Source organism: Elephas maximus, chromosome 21 (assembly GCF_024166365.1).
Source record: "Elephas maximus indicus isolate mEleMax1 chromosome 21, mEleMax1 primary haplotype, whole genome shotgun sequence".
Classification (NCBI taxonomy): domain Eukaryota; kingdom Metazoa; phylum Chordata; class Mammalia; order Proboscidea; family Elephantidae; genus Elephas; species Elephas maximus.
In genome coordinates this window covers 23,426,095-23,448,807 of record NC_064839.1, presented here as the reverse complement: position 1 = coordinate 23,448,807, position 22,713 = coordinate 23,426,095, and the positions used below count along the sequence as shown (strand labels likewise).

At 44.1% G+C, this 22,713-nt stretch overlaps 1 protein-coding gene across 2 annotated transcripts in view; it reads left to right on the top strand.

The window, feature by feature from the left end:
* Positions 1–21,277, top strand: part of AMFR (autocrine motility factor receptor) — a 37,582-nt gene extending 16,305 nt beyond the window's left edge. The window contains exons 5-14 of one of the 2 annotated variants that reach the window (XM_049863828.1): positions 733–773; positions 1,407–1,539; positions 3,113–3,246; positions 4,060–4,170; positions 8,306–8,496; positions 10,337–10,440; positions 15,855–15,989; positions 17,439–17,522; positions 19,838–20,022; positions 20,911–21,277. In XM_049863828.1, the coding sequence (XP_049719785.1) occupies positions 733–773; positions 1,407–1,539; positions 3,113–3,246; positions 4,060–4,170; positions 8,306–8,496; positions 10,337–10,440; positions 15,855–15,989; positions 17,439–17,522; positions 19,838–20,022; positions 20,911–21,058 (1,266 nt within the window). In that variant the 3' untranslated portion in view covers positions 21,059–21,277. The remainder of the gene's footprint in view (positions 1–732; positions 774–1,406; positions 1,540–3,112; positions 3,247–4,059; positions 4,171–8,305; positions 8,497–10,336; positions 10,441–15,854; positions 15,990–17,438; positions 17,523–19,837; positions 20,023–20,910) is intronic. The other variant, XM_049863829.1, reaches the window with a different exon arrangement.
* The last annotated feature ends 1,436 nt before the right edge of the window (positions 21,278–22,713 follow it).

The following is a 22,713-nucleotide window of genomic DNA, read 5'->3' as shown; positions in this document are numbered from 1 at the left end:
TTTTTTATTCTAGTTTATTATTATTTACTTTTTAAAGATAATTTATCATGTTACAGATTTGATGTTTTGAACTAAATCATATTCTTTATGTCCATTTATAAAATGTTTTCTATTTATAAAACAATAGTTTCCTTTAATCTCCAACATAAATCACTAACAGTTCTACTCTGGTAGGTTAAGAGGAAGTTTTTCTTAATCTCCGTTTCTATTATACCACATACCACAAGTGGCTTGCTTTGTGTTTGATTGACTTATTATCTTTCCTGGTGTGTGGACAAAGGGCAGTGCACGGAGCTTTCGCTAGAGAGCAGGTACTCATTTTTAGGGCACTAGTACCTAAGCTAATCTTTAAGGTATAGGGTCACGAAGTATCTAAACAGCCCTCTAAGTAATGGACTATGGTGACATACTGCTATATAAGATAGAAGTGATCGTCAAACTATTCGGAAGACCCCCAAGATTGTAGAAGGCATTCCCAGGAGATGGACAGATATAATTGGTTGTCACTTATTAATAGGAAAAGTCTCAATAAGAGTTGGGTTTTTAGGTTGTGAAAATATTCCATGGAAGTTTGAAGCAGAAGAAATAAAATGGTTGATGAACCTGAACAATATGCTTTTTGTTAATTGAACGGCCACGTTTTTGTCTTCCGTCATTTTATAAATGTAAGTTTGGCCTGAGCAATCCTAAGTTTTATTGAAAAGAAAAAATAAATATCCTTTTTTTTAACAGTCTCTTCTTGTGACAGTGAGGACTGCTCATGTGATTTTACGGTGAGTGGAAAAAAGGGATTTGGGAAGGAGGTGATTGAGGTCTACTCATAGTTGATGTTAAGATAGAATGTATAGGTCCTGATAGAATAGGGGAACAACGTGGAACAGAACTCAAATTCTTGAGAAGTCCAGACTTACTGGACCAGTTGAGACTAGAGGACTCCCTGAGACTATCGCCCTGAGATGCTCTTTAAACTAAAAATATCCCTTGAGTCTCCTTTTAGCTAAGTAGCAGATTGGTTCACAAAATAAAGAATCTCACCATGAGTATTGAGCTTCTTTTAAGAAACATCTAAATGAGACCAAATGGTCAAAAATTACTCTAAAGCAAAGATAAGAAGGTAAGGGGACTGGGAACTACAGTACTGGAAATGGTACAGCCAGAACGGAATGAATGAGAATGATGACACATTGTGAAAAATGTAACCAACATCACTGAATAATTTGTGTGGAAATCATTAAATGGGAACCTGATTTGCTATGTAAACTTTCACCTTAAACACAATAAAATGTTATTTAAAAAAAAAAAGATACATGTAATATATATAAAAATGTGACTAGAGTATATAATGTTAAAACCAAATCCAGTTGTAATAAATTATCAAGATGCTTTTCTTTTTTTTTTTATTGCAGATACGTAATTCACCTCTGGGACCTCAACCATGAAGGGACCTGGGAAGGAAAGGGAACATATGTCTACTACACAGATTTTGTCATGGAGCTTACTCTCTTGTCCCTAGACCTCATGCACCATATTCACATGTTGGTAAGTTCCCTCCAAGGGCTCATTTTCTCAGGATCAGGAACGCTGGTTAGGATGTTAACAAGGGAAGCATTTGAACTAAGATCTGAACGGACCACATGAAGTACTATCAGCGTCAAACGTAGCCATGTGTCCTTTCTCTTCCTGCACTGGGGGAAGCAATGTCACAGAGCCACTCTGCCTGGTGCCCATCTCTGGAGGTGTGTCCTGCCCTCCAGGGAGGTGGGGGTAACTGCTGACCAAGGTCAAGAGGTCATTTTTTTAGCATGAATCTATGGGGCTACCTCTCCCCATAGTTTCTGTGGTTGCCAAGAATTACTGGGTAAGACACAGCACATTTCTAGTCTACTTTTTAAAGTAACCTTGAAAACATACTTTAAAAAAAAACCCAAGCATACTTTGCTTTGGTGGGAAAAAGAAAAAAAAGGAAACATCTAAGAAAGAGAAAAACAAATGCCCAGAGGTAACTTTTGACATTTTCATGTATTTAATACTTCTTTATTTATTTATTTAATTTATTCAAATATGTACATTTCTAATTAATTGAGAACGTATTTTGGACATAGTTTAGTTTTTTTTTTTTAAACTAATGTATTATGAACATTTTTGCAAGTTAGCTACGATTCTTCAAACTGTTTTAATGCCTTCGGGATAAAAATTTCTGCATAATTAATTAACCAACCCCCATAATGGAATATGTAGATTGTATTCAGTTTGCTATTTCACATCTTTACATAAATTTTTTTTATGTGTCAGTTTTCTTAAGGTAGCTCTGTCCTGCTTTCTTCACTAACAATTAAATATCATTTTCTCATGTAACTAACCTTTAAACTTGTAATACTATATAAAAATAATACATAATTGTGTGTAATGAATATAATTAATGACGATATAATATTACATTATATGAGTTACATATTCCCCTACTGGGTATTTTGTTCGTTTCCAAATTTTCTGTTTTATAAATGCATGGGTGGGTATCTTTTTGCATAAAGCTGTTTGTTTTTTCAGTAGACTTTATTTTTTAGAGTAGTTTTAGGTATACAGAAAAATTGTGCAGAAAGTGTGAAGAGCTCTATGCTCCCTCTCCCCCTTGCACAGTTTCTTCTATTAATATCTTGCATTTGTGTGGAACATTTGTTATAACTGATGAAACAATACTGCCACAATGTTATTAACTAAAGTCCATAATTTACATTAGGGTCCATCCTTTGTGTTGCACAGTCCTGTGGGTTTTGACAGCTATATAATGTCATGTCCACCACTGATCTTTTTTATTTCCCTAGTTTTGGTTTTTCCAGAATGTCACACAGTTGGAATCAGACAGTGTGTGCATATACCTTTTTAATTTCTGATTATTTCCTCAGGAAAGATTGCTGGTGAGGGAATGACTAGGCCAAAGATGATGTACATTGTTCAGGGTAATGAGATAAATCTCTGCATTTGCTTTCTGAAAAGCTATTCCATTTCACCTTTACCAACAATTAAGGACCTTTCACACGCTGCACACACCCTTTTCACTAGTGAGTTCATGTCCCTTTTTATTGTGTATTTTACTCTTTTTCCCTTTCTTAAGTTATTTGGCAACATCTGGCTGTCCATGGCCAGCTTGGTGATCTTCATGCAGCTGCGTTATCTGTTTCACGAGGTACAGCGTCGAATCCGTCGGCACAAGAACTATCTGCGTGTGGTTGGAAACATGGAAGCCAGGTAAGCAAGCACAAGCCAGCTATTCCCAAGTCGGTAACAAATGTCAGATCACATCAGACCTTGCTCTCGTAAAGTGTTTGTAGGGTGGCGAAGAACATAGGCTCTGGAGTCAGACTGCCTGGGTGTGAATCCCTGTTTAGTTGCTGTGTGATTTGGGACAATTTACTTAACTCTATGTGCCTCCATTAGTTCACCTCTGAAATAAGGGTGTTAATAAAGCCTTCTTCCTGAAACTTTGGGAGGGTTCAAACAGACAATGCATATAATATGCTTAGAATGATCTGGGCATGTAAAGGCCGTCGGTAAATATTAGCTCTTATTATTATGTCATTATTTTTATCATCATTTTTATTAAATGGATGCTTCCTTGGGCTTCTGTCCTCTTTACTTTGTAAAGGTGAGACTTGTTTATTTCTTACACATGTGCAAACACAGACACACATACACACTTAGCCTCATTGAAGGAGGTATTCACTTGCCAGCCTGAGACTAAACCAAGCCTGAAATGCAAGATTAATGTGTATCCTCTTCGTGTCCAGGGGAACAGTTTGGATCTCTGGGGGTTTTATTCCTCTGCTTTACTCACGAATGTTCCCTTGAGTCATCACTAACAGCAGTCGTTATTAAGATAAAAGGTACATACAAATTTCTCAAGCTTTGGCAGTTGTAATGCTTCTGATATTGGAAGTTTATCACTGAATATGATTTCTCTGTAACTACACTATATAAAGATGAGGTCTATAAAGTGATGCGTGGTATATGTGTGTGGAATTGACAGATTTCTGCTGGGCTCTCTTTGTTTGTTTTTTACAGGTTTGCAGTTGCAACTCCAGAGGAGCTGGCTGTCAATAACGACGACTGTGCAATCTGCTGGGACTCCATGCAAGCTGCAAGGAAACTGCCCTGTGGACATCTTTTCCATAAGTAGGAGCTCCATGAAGGGCCACATGAGACTGGTGTTCTGTCCAGGGCACGTGGGTGCTTTTTGTACCCAGGCTTGACTAATCCTAGCAGAGGAAGTAGGGCCGTTCCCTTGCTCAGGCCTTGGGAGGCTGCTTGAGTGTTCTGCATCTCTCAGCCTCTTCCCTGTGCTTCCAGACTGTTCCCTCTTTGGAGTCCCTGGGTGGTGCAAACTGTTAACATGCTCAGGTGCTAACTGAAAGGTTGGAGGTTCAAGTCCACCCAGAGGCACCTTGGAAGAAAGTCCTGGCGATCTGTTTCTGAGGAAAATCAGCCATTGAAAACCTTGTGGAGCACAGTTCTCTGACACACAGGAGGTTGCCAAGAGTCGACGATGACTCAGTGGCAACTGGTTTGGTTTCCGGTTCATAGTTTATCACCTTAATTTCTGAATGTTTGCTATCTTCATATTCCTTCTCTACTTAAGCTCTGAGGAACAGCAAATACACCTGTTAAGACTTAAAGGGGTAGGGGATCCATACCTTTAATAGCTTACTTCCTCACTGGGGAGAGGAAATGTGTATTTTTGCATTTTGCACATGCCCAAAAGCAGCATAACAACATATATGAGAGAAGTGGGCTGAGATGGGGACTGGACCAGGACCACTAAACAGTCCGGAAGAACTGACCGGTGTTATCAAAGATTACAGAATGGGCGCTTCTGCAGTCCTTTAAGATTGGAATAGACCTGTGGGTGGTCCGGGCTCATTCTTCCCCCGAGAGTCCTTGTTGTTTCTTTCCTTTTCAGTCCTCACTGCTTAACCTCATTTATTCTCGGAGATCTCATAGGGGCTCTGTCTCTTTAAAATATTCTGTTCGTAGATTTGATGTTTTTGGTGGACCTGGAGGTATCTTTTTGCATTTTGTGTCTGCGGTCAATTTTGTATATTGAGAAAGTTTTGATCTTTACATCCTTAATCTTCCACTCCTTATTTCGTATTTCCAAATAGGTTTTCTTCTCCTTTTTAATATTAGAAGGCCTTTGGAGCTGCAGCATCAGTTATTCAACAAATATTTTGGCAGATTATTATGTACCGGGTGCTGTGTTCGTTCTGGGGATAAAATGAAGATGACAGATATGGTCTTTGCTTTCACAGAGCTTACATTCGGATAGAGGAGACGAACGTGAATTAAGCAGTCACATTATGAATGTATAAGTACAGGTTGAGATAAGTGCTCTAAAGATAAGGAACATGGTTCCCGAGAGCTTGTAACAAAGGACCTGATTCAAACCTGGAGGAAGTGACTTGAAGAGGACTAGGAGTTAATTGAAGTCAGTGAAGGGAGGGATCAGATGGAAGAGTGTGTGAGACAGAGGGGGCACCTTGTACAAAGGCTCCTTGGTAGGAGGGAACGTGGCGTGTTGAAGGAACTGATGAGAACCTGTGTGACTGTAAGTCAGAGTGTAAGAGGCAGTGGTGTTAGCTGAGGCAGGAGACGCAGGCAGGGGCTCAACCCTGCAGGAGCTTGAAGTCCATTGGGAGGGGCAAGAAGCCACCGAAGGTTTTAAAGTAGGTGTTGCGGAGTAGGGAGGAGGTGCATTGCAGTTTGCAGCTTGAAATGCCGGGGAGTTGGTTATAACTTCTACGGTGGTTCACGTGTGCGTGAAGAGCAGCTCAGGCTACAGTGGTGGCAGTGGAGTTGGGGAGAAGTGGATAGAATTGAGAGAGATGAGGAAGGACATGGTGCTAGGTTGGATATGGGGAAGTGAGGAATATAGGAGGTATCAGGCAATCTCTTAGATTTCTGGTTGGTGCAACTGGGTAAGTGATGGTGCTGTTTGTTGAGGTTGGGAAGACCAAGGAATTCACACACATTTCTGAAAGACCTTTCAGATATTCCTGAGGGGCTTGGAGAGGCTGGTGAGAAGAATAGCTCAGAGAGTATATTTTAACCCAGAAGAAATGCAGTCATTCATATGATTGGATTAATTTTAGAATTAAATTTTACAGCCCATATCCGCCTTGGGTTGAATGAGCAAACAAACTATCGTTAGGACATCCTCTTGGTTCGCTTTACTTTGTAGCTTTGGTTAATGAGTGAGAGCATGTTCAAGTGATGATCCTCTGAGGGCAAACTCATCTTAGTTGTGATAAAGCTAAATGTCTAGATTCCAGCGGACTGTAACTAGGTAATTGGTTGTAATAGAAAATGTGTCTGGGAGGCTTTAGAACTCAGTGAATATTCAGTTGCATTGAAATGTTGTACTTAGAAGGAGGAGGAAATACTTCATCGATAGAATGTTATAGTTATGTAGAAAAATATCTGTTTTCTCTAAAGTTTGGTTTCGTTCAACTTTGGAAATCTTAGCATTTTTTTTAAGGCAACTGTGCCTAACTCGTTGTACGCACTCTGGGGTTTTTAGACTATTCTATTTAATGTGGGAGGTTTGTGTGGTCTTTGAAATAAAAGTAGAATTGCTTATGAAAAGTGTGTCACAGTGTAGCAATATTGGAGGGCAAGGATCTTACAGTTTCGTAGTCTCCCACAAGGCTAATTTTACTAGTGGCGCGATTTAAGGGAGTTCCTTAAGGGAAAATGAACTTTTGAAGAAAATCTAATAATTTATTTGGCTAATATTGAAATTATCACAAACGGGAATTATAGATACTTCATTAGAATGTGATAAACTTGTATACACACACCCACAGATTCCATTGTTTTGCAACGTTGCTGTCACCTACCCTTAAGGCACAGAGGTAGTAAGAAGTGGCTTACTACTTGGCCTCAAGGTAAGTGAGGCTGCCAGTGACTGAGGACCATCACATGATGGTGAGGTTCTCCTGGGCAACTACTTCACATGTGCATGTGCTCCCAGATACTAGAAAACACGACAGGCAGACACAGAGCAAGTGGGATCTTAGAAGAAAAATAACATTGAGTGGGAGGCCTTAGAGATAACATCAATAATTTTCTTATTTTTTAATTGAGAGGATTAGTCCAGAGAGGTTGAAGGATTTGGCTGGGGCTACACAGCTACTTCGTGGCAGAGTTGGGACCAGATCTCACATTTTCTACTCCTTATTTTAGTACCCTTTCCTGTAACTGACACCACAAGTATTTATCAAGTGTCTACCTTAATTAGGGCAACATGGTCTCCTAAAAGAGGAGGGCAAAAGAAGCTTCCCGCCTCAATGGGAAAGCAGAATACAAATAGAAGAGGGCTGAGGAAGTTGAGGTGGCGTATGCAGGCTGAGGTAGGGGAGGCGGGAGGTGAGGGTCTGAGGGGGTGATGCCTGATGAATGCGTGCTGTTGTTAGTGCGCGGGACGTCTTCACAAGTGTGGTCCCAGAGAAATGAGCTGGGAGGAGAGAAGCTTTAGTTAAGGGTCAAGATATTGAAGACAAGGCCACGGTTACCACCTTGTCAGTGGGTAGCTAAAACAGAGTCAAAGAAAAGATCATTGGTGTAGAGGATTCAAGGGCATGAGACACCAGGGCAGGTGGTTCAGCCATGTGGATTTTGAAGTAGCCACATAGGGTTGGAAAGAAAGATGGCGAGCCATGCAGTGACGTCTTACTCACGAGGGCTCATGACCTGGAGCTTGGTAGATGGCCATGTATGTCAAAGAATTAGTGTTCACAGCAGAACACACTAGGAGTGTATTAGACTGAAGAAGGGAAAAGAGGTAATGTCAAGAAATAAATGTTCATTGTTTTTTCTCAACATTTAAATCTCATTGGTGGTAAATAGAAAATTGGAACACATTTGGTCCATTCAGAGTGCTTCTGATGAATTTCATGAAATATGCTAAGAAAATTAAGCATGTTCATAGATCTTTTTTTTTTTTCAAAATTTTTTATTGTGCTTTAGATAGAGGTTTACAGAGCAAATTAGTTTCTCATGAAACAATTCATACACATACTGTTTTGTGACATTGGTTGCCAACCCCACAATATGTCAACTCTCGCCTTCTTGACCTTGGTTCCCCATTTCCATTTGTCCAGCTTTCCTGTCTTCTTGGTTCTGCCTCTGGGCTGGTGTGCCCATTTAGCCTCGTATATGTGGTTGAGTTATGTGTATTCTTCTTTGTTTTATGGGCCTGTGTAATCTTTGGCAAGCATGTCCATGTATCTTATTTTGGACTTTTTTTTGCTAGCTCCTGTCTTCGTTCCTGGCTAGAACAAGACACCTCCTGCCCAACATGCAGAATGTCTCTTAATATTGCCGACAATAATCGTGTCAGGGAAGACCATCAAGGAGAGAACTTGGATGAGAACTTGGTTCCTGTGGCGGCAGCCGAAGGCCGACCTCGCTTAAACCAACACAATCACTTCTTCCACTTTGATGGTTCGTTGGCTTCAACCTCTAAAGCTATACCTGAAGGAGCGTTCCCCCCAAGGGGGTGCTGTTTAATTATACATTGCCCTGTAGAGGCCAGTCAAACGTTATGTCTCAAGTTTAATTGAAAATGTTCAGCAAGTATAGGCAGTACTGAGGAGCTGCTCTGTGTCAGGCATTTTGCTAGATTCTGTGTGAATATGGATAAGGCTGGGGGCCAGGGGTGGAGGTAGTAAAATTGAATCAACCATGCCGTCAAAGAGCACTTAATCAGGTTAATAGGTAACCTTTGCTAATAACTCTGGGCATTGATGGAGTACTTAAGCACATAATGAAGGTCATTGAGTCACTTTTCCAGGAGCGCCAGAAGCAGAGTTGAGCTGGAACACTATTTCTTTGTCCATAAGGTGTGACCGTTCTGCCTCCCAGCAATGTTGAAAGGAGTTTTAATAAAAACCACACTTAAAGTCCTGAGGCCAGGCGCACCCCACAAGGGGCTGATGGACCCTCCTTCCTTAGTTCCCACCACACTGACCTGTTGCTGATGTTCGTCGGTTCCACCCCCCCACACAATTCTGCGAGTTCCTGTTTCTGATACTGCTGTCTGACGGGCGTTCCTGGAGTTCCGTTAGACGGAGTGTTAGTCACATCTCTGATGTGAGTGTTGAAGGGTGGAGCATGGTGGAAGTGGTGGCATGTTGGTGAAATCCCTGAAAGGAAAGACCAAAGGGACTAGAATCAAATCCCTGAAAGAGTATTGGAGGGGCTGCCCAGTGGCTGGGCCGGGGGCGCTGGCAGGGCTTGCGGAGGGCTGGCTTGGTCTTGATTAAATAAGACATCTACCAGGAAATACTTCTGAGGTAGACCATCAGATCCTGGAGATGGGTCCCAGCCGTGCAATCCATTATTTAATGACTTAGTCTTACTAAAGACTTAGTGAAAACCTTTATTATTTCTCTCTAGTAAGTACATAAAATCAGTATAAATTTTTTAATGAGCACATTTCGTTAGTAGAGATGCCTGAGATGGCCACTTAACTTGTTTTTATATTCCATGCCTTAGTGCTTCTTTGTGAAGGAGAGAAAAATACCCTTTTCTATATGGTGTGGTAATAAGTTGTTTTACAGCCAATACTTGGTGTTGTATCTTGGGCTCCCCTTTTCTTAGGGAACTGCCTCAGTGGCAGAAGCAACAGACTTCTTGGTGGCAGTAGGCCACAGGCCTGTATTACAGAACTCTGAAAAAAATTTTGAATCAGAAAACCAAAGTCATGAAATCAGGTTGTTAAGGAGAAAATACTTCATGAAAGTAATTTTGAAAATGGTGTCTCTCCAAATGAGTACTAATTTGTGCATAATGTGAAAGGGACTAGCAAAAACTCATCAAAAGTCAGTTCTGGCAGCTTTGGAGCCATGGAACCTTCCTTATATTCTAGACCCAGAGACTAGATGGTTGTGGGAGGGCAGTGGGGATTGGGCAGTTTGAAGGTCATTGCGGGGGCAGGAAAGGCTAGTGGTGACGTGTTCTGAAACCTGACTCCCTGGCTGCAAACACTGACCACCTTAGTTACTAACCATGTGACCTTGGGCAACTTAGGTTACCTCTGAGTGCTTTGACTAGAGCTGAATCTCTGAGAAGAGTAAAATGGGGACCCTTTCAGGAGGTACTGTTGGGGTTTTAGTGAGGATTAAATGAAACGATCCATATGAAACACGTGGCATGAGACCCGTGTGAAGTAAGCCCTCAGTGAGTACTAGCTGTTACTGTCGAGGGGCCTGCTCTGGAGAGGTGACCCTTACAGGGAGTGTGTCAGGTCTCTAAAACTCCTGCTGGTTCTCGTTTGTTCTAGGGTCCCGGATCGCGAGTTGGCTGCCGAGTTTTTCTGTTGAAGTGATGCACACCACCAACATTCTTGGCATTACTCAGGCCAGCAACTCCCAGCTTAATGCAATGGTAAGCCCCGCTCACTGCTTTAATAAAGAAGGTGGTTAGTAAGTGGGAGGGAAAGAAAGGCTGGAAATATGTGCAGTGTATGTGACTTGCTGGTCTCAGCTCTGGCAGAAAGGCAGGAATTTCAGGGGCAGCTGATTTCTCCATCGGGATCACTTCAATTCCTCTGGTTTTAAATTTGAAGCTAGTTTGGAAACCAACTTTCATTTCACTTGTGTGGCAGATATTCTGGGCTTTTCTGAGCACTGCTAGATTCACTGTCCTGTGGTCTAGGTGTACCCTGGCACTCTCCTTGATTCTCGCCAGAATAGTTTGGGGGCTTTACTGACTTGAGCGAATGATGCTTCTTTTATTAAAAACTATGAGACCTACCAAATAAAGAAGCAAACAGGCGCGTGCACACACACACACTTACACTTTGAGATATTGAGGCTGCTTGCTCAAGCATGTTGTTTAAATACTTAAAGACTCTTTGTATTTTTCCAAAACCTTGTCTTGCAGTCTGTGTTTTTATTTTACATTTTTGGAGAAACATTTTTCACCGTTGTTGACGTCCGTGCTCATCGTGGTAAAAAAATTCAAGAGTCTTAGAATGCAAACTGCGTTAATTCTGCTTGGAGCAGGGCCTCTGGCTGACCTGGGTAAGCCTGGGCAGTACTTCAGAAAATGATCGGTTCATTTGTTCATTCATTCATTAGTCTTAATTCTTAATAGTCCACACATTTGTCCTGAAAGCCGGTTGCTGTGGCAGGCGCTGTGCTGGGAATAGCAGCTGCAGTGAACGTAAGATCGGCATGAGTCCTGCCCTGAAAAAGCATACCTTCTAGCTGGGGAGACAGATGATAGACGCAGACAAGCGAGATCATCGCACACAGCGATGAGTGCTCTGCTGGTAGTAAGGCGGGTGCCATGGCAGAGCGTGGGTGGGGAAAGGAGGCCTTCAGGGAAGCTCTCTCCAAGGAGGGGATATTTAGGCTGAGATGTGAAGGATGCAGTGGAGGCAGATCAGGGGGAGAAGCCACTAAGCAGGGTAACAGTTGGTGCAAAGGCCATGAGGTGAGCAAGCCCTGGAAACAGGTGGTTGTAGTTAGAGCCCAGCAAGTAGGGAACCGAGATTGCTATAAACAGAGATTGCAGAGCCACATCGTGCAGGGGCTTGTAGGCCACAGTCAAGGTTAGATTTTACACTGAAAGTTTTAGAAGGCCATTGAATGCTTTTGTTGTTCATTTGTTCGTGGGGGACTGACAGGACGTTTACTACGGAATGAGTTGGTGTCTAGGAGGAGAATGAATTCTAGCCCGTTGTTGCCATTGAGTTGATTGACTCATGACGACCCACTGTGTATCAGAGTAGAACTGTGCTCCAGAGCGTTTTCAATGCTGATTTTTTGGAAGTAGATCGCCAGGCCTTTCTTCGGAGGTGCCTCTGGGTAGACTTAAACTTCCAACCTTTTAGTTAGCAGCTGAGTGCATTACCTGTTTGTACCACCCAAGGACACTGAATGAACTACAGAGGGGTGAAAATGAAAGTAGTGAGACCAGTTAGGAGGCTGTTGCAGCTCAGGCAGAAGTTGGTGTTGGTGAAGAGAAGGGGACAGATTTAAGACACTTTTGTAAGATGAACTGGTAGGCTTTGATGATGCTTTGATTTGGATGTGGTGTGAGGGAAGTGAGGAATGAAGCCATGTGCTGAGATAGGCAAGGCTGGGGGGACAGGGCTAGGGACAGGGACTCAGCAGTTCTGTTTGGCTGAGTAAGCATGGGGTGTCGATGAGACACCCAAGTAGAGAGGTTACATTGGCACCTCTGAGTGTCTTAAGTCTGAACTTCCATGAAGACATTAAGCTGGAGATAGACATCTGGGAGCTTTGAGACTATAGGGTATTTAAAGCATCTCATTTAGGGAGAGAATTAGCTCATCTAGGGAGAGAATGTAGGCTGCGAAGAGAAGAGGGCTTAGGACTGATCCTCTTGGGTTTCGGAGGTCTGGTAGAGACAGAGGAGGAAGACAGGAAGACACCGAGAGAAGGTGGAGGAGCCTGTTTCCAGGAGGGAGGGATCAAGCATGTGGGAGTTCAAAAAGAGCATGTCGGAGAAGTGCGTGCTGGGTGTGGCAGAGTGGAGGGGCTGACTAGCTGGAGAATAACCAGAGTCCATGGCCAGAGGGGCTGAACATTAGCCTGTGGCGGGATGAAGTTGAAGCTGAAGAAATAGACGGTTTCTGGAAGTATGTTATAAAAGAGAACAAAGAAGGGGAGGGGTAGTTTGAGAGTCTAGTATCAAAGGATCTTTTTGTTTCATTTTGTGTTTTAAAGTTTTTGAAGAAGCCATTTATTTACATGTTTCAAAAATTCGAGGTGGAGAGTGAAGACCTGCTATCACTCCTTCCCCGTTACCCAGCCTCTCTGCCATAACAACGTTGGTTAGTTTCTTCTGCCTTACGTTTTTTCCATAACGCCTCAGTGCAACATAAGCACATGCTTGTACACATTTTTTTGCACAAGTCTTTTTTAGGCACGAGATTCTAAAGCATGTTTGGTATGTGACTAGGAGCGATGACTAGAGAGGGGAGATCGATGGTGTAGAAGAAACAAAAGCATTAGCTGGAAGAACCAGGTCCTGGAGGGTGGACAGTGGGGCGAGAAGTCTGAGCCGGAGTAGGGCATCCACTTAGGAGGAGGGATGGGAGCAGCTGCGGGCAGGTCAGTTTGAGAGCTGGTCTGAAAAGCAGGCCTGGCTTCCTGCTGGCTCCTGCTTTCTCACTGAAGAACTCTACCAGGTTGTCAGCAGAGAGGCAGAGTGCCACAGGATGACCGGCTCAGGCCTGAGAGTGCAGCAGCCTCCCACGGTACTGAAGGTAGCTCTGTGAGCCTCTGACTTGGGGGCCAGGTGGCTGTTGACTCTACCTGCAGAATTCTTAGGCAGGCCCTGGTTGTTTTTCCTCTGGTCCATGGTGGTTTGCAGTAGACTATTGTTAGCACAACTAATTTGTTGGAACCGTGTATTTTTTTAAAATGAAGATCCAGTATTTAACTTACTGGTTTTTCTGGAAGAAAAGCTTTGGTCTAGTCAAATTTATCTCTGGCATTTTTTATTTGGGAAATGAGGAGGAGGCTATTTAAGAACAGAGAGGAATTTTATCAGATTATGGACTTTTTATGGACTCTTCCCCTGTTGGCTTTGATTTGAGCTGGGGAGAAAATGATCTGCTCGTATTCGTGTGAACATTAAGGGGCCACAGGAACGGGGCCCTGGGTATTTGCACCGTGTGTCTCTCCTGCCCCCAGTGTTGACTCTAAGCAAAAAAACAAAGAAAATGTGTCCCTGGTCTTTTCTTACAAGGTCCTGACATTGAGATACATGCCCCTCGTTCTACAGTTTATTATGATATGTCCTTTAGCATGTAATATCCCAGTAGTAGACTTTATTGTGCCCTAAAGCAATTACTTTTTTCCTTCCCTTTTTAAATTTTAGTCATTGGGACTTTCCCATGAATAAAACCTTGCACATAATATTTGTAAAATAAACATGCATATGAATACATACACACAAAAAAATAGCAAAAACAAACAAAAAACCACCAAACAACAACAGCAACAAAACATTTGGAGCTGCTTAGATGAAGGCCTGGGCAGTGGGGTTCGGAGACCCGTGCTGGTGCTCCCGGCCCTCCAGCCCCTGTGAGACAGTTCTGGATAGAGTGTAGTTTGAAAAAAACCCTAGCTTCAGGGCAGTATTAGGAATTTGCATTTTTATCATTTTTTTTTTTAATTGAGTTATAATTTACATATAGTAAATTCCCCCTCTATAGCGACCAACTCGGAGTTTGGTGCGCTCACACAGTGGGTAACTACCACCATAGTGAGGATGGAACGGTGCTTTCCCCGCCCTTTGTAGTCAGTTCCCACGCCTGGCCTCTGGCAACCCTCATCAGTTTTCTGCCAGTAATTTTGCCTGTTATCCCTATAAAATGGCCTATGTCATGGAAACGGACCCAGATATTACGCAGCCTTTTGAGTCGGGCTTCTTTCACTTAGTATACTGCGTTTGTATTTCATCACGTGGGTATCTGAAGTTTGTTCCTTTCAGGAATTCTCTCTTTAAGGAGAACATGTTTTTATATCTGAGGTATATTGAGCTTAAAAATGAGTACTTTGCCAGTTGAGTCTGCTTGGCATCCAGCTGGATTTCTGTGCTCTTTTTATTTTGAAACTGATGCCCTCTCCAGTTATCTGTTCAGGATCCTGAAAAAACCCTTCAGGGACTGCAGTTCGACAGTGTGTGGTGGTCCCCTTACCTGCGTTTTTTGTCTGAGTCCTCGCTATCTGGTATAGGTTTTACACTTACAGCACCCTTAAGTCAGACTTCTTGTTGTTGGTTGCAGTCGAGTCAGTCCCTGAGTCCTGACAGCCCCGTAAGTAAGTGTTGTTACAGGGTAGAACTGCTCCATAGGCTTTTCTTGGCTGTAATCTTTATGGAACTGCTACCGGAATATGGTTCTTGCCTCTCACTGGTCAAGAATGAGCAGGTAAGGCACGTAGTTTTCCACACGAGCAAAGCTTTATTGAAGAGGCTTGCTAGCGGAGACAAGGAGGGCCTAGAGCAATGCTTACCCCTGTCTCAGAAAACAAAAGATAGGCCGAGTTTTTAAAAGTTCTCAGGCAGGAAAAGATTCATGTTTATTCATAGACATAGGCGGGGATATGTTAACTAAGGTGTGTGCACTGCAGCTTTCCAAGAAGTCTCCTGTCCCGGAGGCCTCTGGGATTCGTAGTAGGACTTATTATGGGGTGTTGCACCTGTGCAGTCTCTCGCTCTCCTGGTTCGATTCCCTGGCTGGGGCTGTAGCCCCTCACTCCACCTAGTGGAAGGTCGCACAGCGGTCACAGGTGGATGTTCTGTGTGTGTCCCTGGGCCTGGTTTTCTCCATCTCCTTCTGAAAGGCAACTTTAAAGAAGTTTGCGGGCTATTTTTAGATACCCTGCCCCATTGTTCTGGGGAATGGCTTTGTTTCTGTGTCCCGGCCCATTTCTTATTACTTTGTTTGCAGATTTGGGGGTCCCTCTGTTCCTTGTCTTACTAAGTCTCTAGTTTCCACACTCAACCCCCGTTACCTCTCTGATAGTATAGTATAGTCTATTTCTCTTTTACTTGCTTCTCCTCTAACCACACCAGTCTCTTCGCTGTTTCTCAAACAGGCACCCTACGATCTCAAGGCCTTTGCTCCCTGTCTTAGCAGCAGTTCATCAGGCCTTTCTTCCCAAGCACTGCTGAGTGGGTTCGAACTACCAGCCTTTAGGTTAGCAGCTTGTGCCCCGCAGACTCCTCCCTCACCTGTGTTTTTGAGGCAAGAAGTCATGTTGAGTGTCTGCCGAGAGTGAACGTTATCTCCAGCCTCTGTATTTGTGTTTTTGTAGGCTCATCAGATTCAAGAAATGTTTCCCCAGGTCCCATACCACCTGGTGCTGCAGGACCTTCAGCTGACGCGCTCAGTGGAAATAACAACAGACAACATTTTAGAAGGACGGATTCAAGTACCTTTTCCCACACAGGTAGACTGGTTTTTTTAAGCATGACAAATGGATTCTGTCTTCACAAAGATTTAATCATTCTAGATTAACTGTTCAAATTTCTTACCAACTGAATATCAGGTATGATTTGATGAAAGGTTTTCTGCAAGCTCTGTAACTTTCCCCAGACCCGCTATGGAAGTTCAGATTAAAACAAGGACAAATGTATTTGGGTAATTTTTTGTACAGATAATTAAACTACCTTAAAACCACCTTAAACCAGCTTGCACTTGCCAGTTCAGAGGTCACAGCATTAGCTCCTCTTTCTATAAAAGGCAGATAGTCTTTTTGACTTTTTAAGCCACTCGGTCTCTGTTCACTTTCTCAGCTCTGCTGTTACAGTACTAAAGGAGTCACAGATAACATGTCAGTGAAAGAGCCTGACTGGGCTCCAGCAACACTTAATATGTGTGTGTGTGTGTGTGTGTGTGTGGCTGGGAAATAATTTATCAAAAATGTATTCAACTTCAGGATAGCAGAATTTGTGGAAATCTATTGATAAAATCCTAAAACTTGACAATCTCTGAAGAGGGAAAGAGCATGGATTACTGGCTCGAGTGGGTTGGGGCTTTAGATGTAGACCACTACTTCTCAGCCAAGTTACCTGGCAGTCGGGTTGGATTCCCCAGAAGTAGACTTGAGTCAAGATTTTGACTGTAAATAGTTTATTTGGAAGGTGATCCCAGAGAAACACTAGTAGGGGGTGTGGGTATGAGACAGAGAAGGGAAGGTGTCCAGTAAAGGGTCCATTACCAAAGAGTCCACTGGGAGACTGAAGCCTGATCCCACTGGGAACTGGAGTGGGAACCAGTGCAGGACATTTTGTCCCTCCTGAGGGATCAGGGAGCCTGGGGAAGGTGTTTATACACAAGTTCCCGTGAGCCATTGGTTGAGGGCTGTTTCTAGGGTGCCAAAACCAGCTCAAGCAGGCAGACAGAAGTCCTCAGGCAGTGAAATTTGGGAACTGGCCAGTAAGCGCTGAGGTGGTAAGACCTGGGTGGGGGATATAGGCGGGGCCCCAAAGCACCTGCAGCACTGACCAAGATCTGGAACTGGCTAACAGTGAGGAAAACAATGGCACCTATTTTATAGGCTGTTCAGAAGATAAATGAGGTAATCATGGTGAGGGTTCAGCTTGGTGCCAGGCCCTAAGTAAATTCTCAGTCAGTGGTAGCTGCTGTTGTCGTTGTTGCATTGTGTGTTGTTCCTGTCATGGAAAGGGGAGCTAAGTGTGGAGCCAGTTGACCACTCAAACATGGCGATCTGATGGACGCCTTCGGCCCCTTTGCCTTACCTTTAATGTTTGCAGCTTTGGGTTTCTTTGGTGCCATAGCTCTGGGGATCATAGTTCCCTCTGCACTCTAGGATTTCATCTGTGTCATTTAATCTCTGAATGATTCTGTACCGTTTACTGCACTCCTTCTCTTTCAGCGGTCAGATAGCATTAGACCTGCATTGAACAGTCCTATGGAAAGGCCAGGCAGTGACCAGGAGGAGGGAGAAACTTCTACTCAGGTAAAGTCAGGACACTAGAGAGAGTCAGTGTATGGACTTGTGTGGGAGGAGCATGGTACTTAGCAGTGGTCTGCTGTCCTGCCCGTAACTGTGAGGCTCGGGGCAGGAGCACAGAGGAAGGCCCGCTGTCATCTGTCTCAATATTTAAAGTTAATACACCCAGCTGTGCCCATGGTCTGGCCTGTGTTTCCACCCAGGGCCTGTAGCCTATACCCTGGTGATCACTTTTATGTCCTGGAGGTGGAAGGAGTCAGGCTGTGCCTGGGCACAGGACTCTGGGGCAACTGAGCCCATCGACACTCAGATGGGGACTGACTAGGATAAGCTGTCTACGAGCTAAGGCCATCAGGTTAGTGTCCCCCATACCTTACATTTTCAACTCATGATTTCCAGGAGCTGTGTATTTCCCCAAAAATGAGGTCCCTGAACAGGTAGGCAGAGGGGAAAGCAGACCTGCCGAGATCATCCACTTTGGGTGATTTGGGGTGGCCACCCTTAACCAAAAGCAGTGCCCCTGGCTCTGGTCTCCCAGGGCAGAAGCACACACTGCCATGCTCTTAGCCCTGCGTCCTAGAGGTCTGGTTGGTCAGCCTCTAATTCCCATTTGTGTTTCTGTGTTTGTGATATGTGGCATTTCCCGGATGCAGAGCCCAGGTCTGAGGGTGGCCCTGCCTCGTTAGTGTGGCTCTTCATGAAGCAGAGACTTATTCCATAAGTGACTTGGGGACTATTTTCACCTTATGTTTTTTCTGCAGATAGAGAACAGTGAAAACTATTAGGCTTTTTGAGATCTGTTACTGAGTTAAATGTTTTATATCCAAATGCAAGATGGATTGTGCATCATTTGGAAAATGGTGCCTGGCTTTTGAAGAAGGGGTTCAGTTTTGCATTTTCAGTGTCAGTTCATAAAAGCCTTAGTCACATCAGTTCTACTCTTTGCTTATCTCAGAGTTTCTCTCCTGCCCCAGCTCAGACCTGTATCAGGCTTAGATGCCTGCAGCTGAGCAGGGCTCGGCCGGCTTCTGCTTTCTTTAGTCTCTTCCTCCATTCACTAGCAGTTTTTCTAGCCCCCTTAACCCCTTCTAAGGTCAGGCTCAGGGGAGTGGGAGTTAGGATGAGGTGATATGACCCCAGCGTGCATAAACGGATTCATAGTTGTTACCTTAGATAGCTCCCTGCCCCGTCTAGCTCCAGAGGCCTTGGCTATACTTCCTTTGAACTTGGGCTGGCTATTTATGACCACCCCTGCTTCCATGAGGGTCACAACACCCTTCCTCGTGGTTCTCTCGGGCAAAGCCTTTGCCCATTCTCGGTCTGGGTCTTTCCTGAGGGTCCCACATCTGATCTCGGGACACACATGCAATTGCCTTACAGTCCACAGAAGTACAACCCTCTCTTCTTTTTTTTAATTTTCTTCAACCAGTTTCTTTTAGATTTCTCATGTCTTTGTCAGTCCTCCGTCCCTGAGTCCCCCAAACTCCAGGGGATATGAGTCAGGCTCTCCAAATTGTTCTCATGAAGTCCCCTTTCTCACTTGGCTAAAGTCAGGAAGAGGTAGTGAAGGTGAGTGATGGGAAAGCACAGCACACCTGGAGCTTTTAAAAATAGGCCTGTCTGTCCTCCTCTTCTCCCTCGGCTCTGTCCCCGCCTCCAGGCGGGCGGTGAGCGGGTGCCGGCCAGCCCAGGTCTGCAGTCTGGCAGCGTGAGTGATATAGATGGTTGGGCACCAGCTTAAGGGTGTGCCTTTGCAGCTTCATCCAAAACAGAGAAGAAGGCCCATTTTAATATCTTTTTGCACAAGGACTCACCCACTGATCTGTTCAGAAAGAAAGATCCTTAGCGTTTACCCTTTTCATCCACTTGACTGTTTTCAGAGCCAAGTAGGGTATAAAACTTGTACAGTCTGGGTGCTAAGATATATGATTCAAATTTTTGAGCAATTAGTTGAATTGACCAGAAAATCCCTATAATGCAAATGAGCATTGAACTTTGGTATCAGTTCCCAAGAGTACAATTTTGAGGTGCTTCTGTTTTTCATACTGGTAGTCTTTGCTTACTCCATTAATGTTGAGCAACTAGTGTGAGTCAGGCCCTGTTCTTGGTGGTACACAAGACAGCTACAGCATGCCTGCCCTTGAAAAATGCACATCTACCATCACTCATATGCATTTAGTACCCTCTTTTCTGCCTCTTTGCCTGGCGGCATCCTCCCTACAGGTCCAGAAAGTACTGTTTAGGGGTGTTCTGGCTAGCCGAGCAACCTTCAAAGGTGGCCCGTGCTCACAGCTCCTTCCCTGCTTCCTCCCTGTGTCCAGACTGAGCGCGTGCCACTCGACCTAAGTCCTCGGCTGGAGGAGGCATTGGACTTCAGTGAGGTGGATGTGGAGCCCAGCGAGGTGGAAGACTTTGAGGCTCGGGGGAGCCGCTTCTCCAAGTCTGCCGATGAGAGACAGCGCATGCTAGTTCAACGCAAGGACGACCTCCTGCAGCAAGCTCGAAAGTAAGTTGACTCCGTAGCTGTAGTGGGCGTAAGTCACAGGTCAGAAACCAGTGCCTGAAGGCCTTTGTCATGTAGGGGCAACGTAGTGTCTTTTTAAACAGATGCCAACGTTGCAAAACCATTACACATCACTTAAAAATTCACATCGTGAGCCTGTCTTGAAAAAGCACAGGCTCAGGCAACACCGAGCCTAACTGGTGTCAGTGGGCTGGTGCTGTCAGTGATAGCCGACATCTTCACCTGTGGACATCTGCACCCAGCTTATGTGCCAGCATGTTGTAAGCCCTTATATTCATTAATTCTCTGCACAAGAGGGAGCACTGCTGTTATACCCATTTGAAAGACTTGTAGCCTGAGAACGCTGAGGCCTAGAGAGGTTAGCACTTTTACCTGAGGTCTGGCTCCCAAGTCCTCCCTCTTGACTACCCTGCTGCTCCGCCCAGCAATGGGAACATGGTCTTCACATCTCTGTGCCAAGTATCACCTTCTTCTACCCATGGCTGGGTGCAGTGGAGAGGGCAGTGTTCCTGTGGAGAGGTGTAGGGGGTTTGTTGGTTGTTTTTATTTAAACTCTTGAAGACAGGGTCAGTATTGTATTCATTCTGGTGGGTTCCTGCCCAGCACAGACCTTGAGAGTGTGAGGACTTTGTGTACTCCATGAGGAAGGGATGGGCAGAGGAGTAGCCACGTAATTGGTCCCCTTCCTGGTACAAAGAGAATTTTTATTCATCTCTTTGGGGAGAGATGGTCTTTTTCATGGGGTGGTGCTGAATGACAGCTTCTTGAAGGTCTCTGGAAAATGGAGAAACTCGAACTAATTAAAGAAACACACTGTTGTGTGTTCCAGAACTTCCCATCTCTCTCATGCAACCCTTTTGTGTTTTGTAGGCGTTTCTTGAACAAAAGTTCTGAAGATGACTCAGCCTCAGAGAGCTCCCTCCCCTCGGAAGGCACGTCCTCTGACCCTGTGACGCTCCGTCGAAAGATGTTGGCTGCGGCTGCTGAACGGAGGCTTCAGAAGCAGCAGACTTCCTAGCATTGCCTGCCTTCATCAGCCTCCTCCTGATTGTGTGCCAGAGAGGAAGAGGCCTCCCCAGTTCTGCCTGCTGTGTGAAGAAGTGGGCGTGACTGCGTTGCCGCTGTATAAAGCATGTGGTCTTAATAGTGTTTGGACAGCTGACAAATTTAATCCTTTTTGTAATACTTTCTATGTGACATTTCTTCTTCCTTAGAAACACTGCACATTTTAACTCTAGGCATGATCTCTTCTGGCGTTGACTGGACTTCTTGGGGTTGGGGGGAGGTTGAGAGGAAGTAAGCAACCAGAGACCTGTAGCAGGTAGCTTTAATGACTACTTTGTACATAGGTCACAAAAACCGCTGGTGTCGCCAGCCTCAGATCTGGTCGGGGAGGAGATGCAGCAGCAGCCGGGAGGACCTGTTCAGCCTGAGCCTGAGCCACACCATCGATGATCTCCGGTGTCAGACTGCTCTTCTTAGGGCCAGACATTCAGGATGTTACAGAGGCCAGACCCACAGGCGCCTAGCCCCAGGGGCAGGCAGGGCATCTTGAGAAAGAGCTCTTGGTTTGATGCCTAGTGCAGAGGAGGGGAAAGCCCAAGGCTGTTGAGTAGAGGAAGGGCCCGCCTTGTGTGGTAGAGGTTGAGGACTGACCTTCTGAGGAAGTAATTCAAAGCCGGCTTTATTTCCGTTCACACTGGCGCTCCCGCATCTCGGGACCCACAGAGTTGGCCCTTTGTGTATCTCCTCTCATTGCCCTCTCCGGGCACGGAGAAAGCCCCCGCTGAAAGGACTAGGCAGCAAGCTTTGATTTGCGGTTTTAATTCCTTGGTCAAGTAAATTAGGCAGTTCCAGTCTGTGGATCTGATCCTTGGAGAAGATGTGGGCCTTGCAAGATGGGGTAGTAAATTGTGGAGGGCTTTATTGAAGAAATAAAAGATATTGTATCCTTTTTTTCTTCAAGCCCTTCATTTTCATAACTTTGTTCCTGTTGGTTTAACTAAACATAGAAAGGTTAAGACGTTGAATCCACCTGTCTTAGAGACAGACCGAGTTCCCAGACCCTTCAAATTCTTCACACATTTAACTTTAAAGATTTGAAACATGCAATCATAGGTTACACAGTTCAGTTTTACGTCCCATTGGATTACATTTTTTTAATGTTTGAAAATATAATTTTATGGTAGCCCTTTTGAGAAGAATCCAGTATTACCTAAAATTATTGGCAAAGTTAAATGTATTTTCCATAACTGCAAGTTTTTAGAATGTTTTCAAAGTAATTGAGGAAAGGGTGATGAGTAAATATTTAGGCAGAGGTAATTTATTTCAGTAAATCTTTCAAAAGCCTTACCTTGAAATGCTGTTAGGAAATTTCTGTGATTTTTTTTTTTAATTTGTTTCATTTTGCTAAGAACATAGCTGTTTGTTTTTATTGTAAGTTAATAATAACAATAAAAAGCAAACTCTTCTACTGTGTTGTGCGTGGCTGAAAGCTCAGGCAGCTCCTTTTCAGAGGTGTCAGTGTTGATTCTCGTTTTGGTTTTGTGTGGACCATTGTGGTTGAAGGGTTGTTTCCATCCTTTTGAATTGGGAAGTTGTATTTTTCCTGGTATTTCTTTGGAGAAGACAGAACTGAAGTTTTATTCCCTTCCTATTTGTCTCATTTTTTCA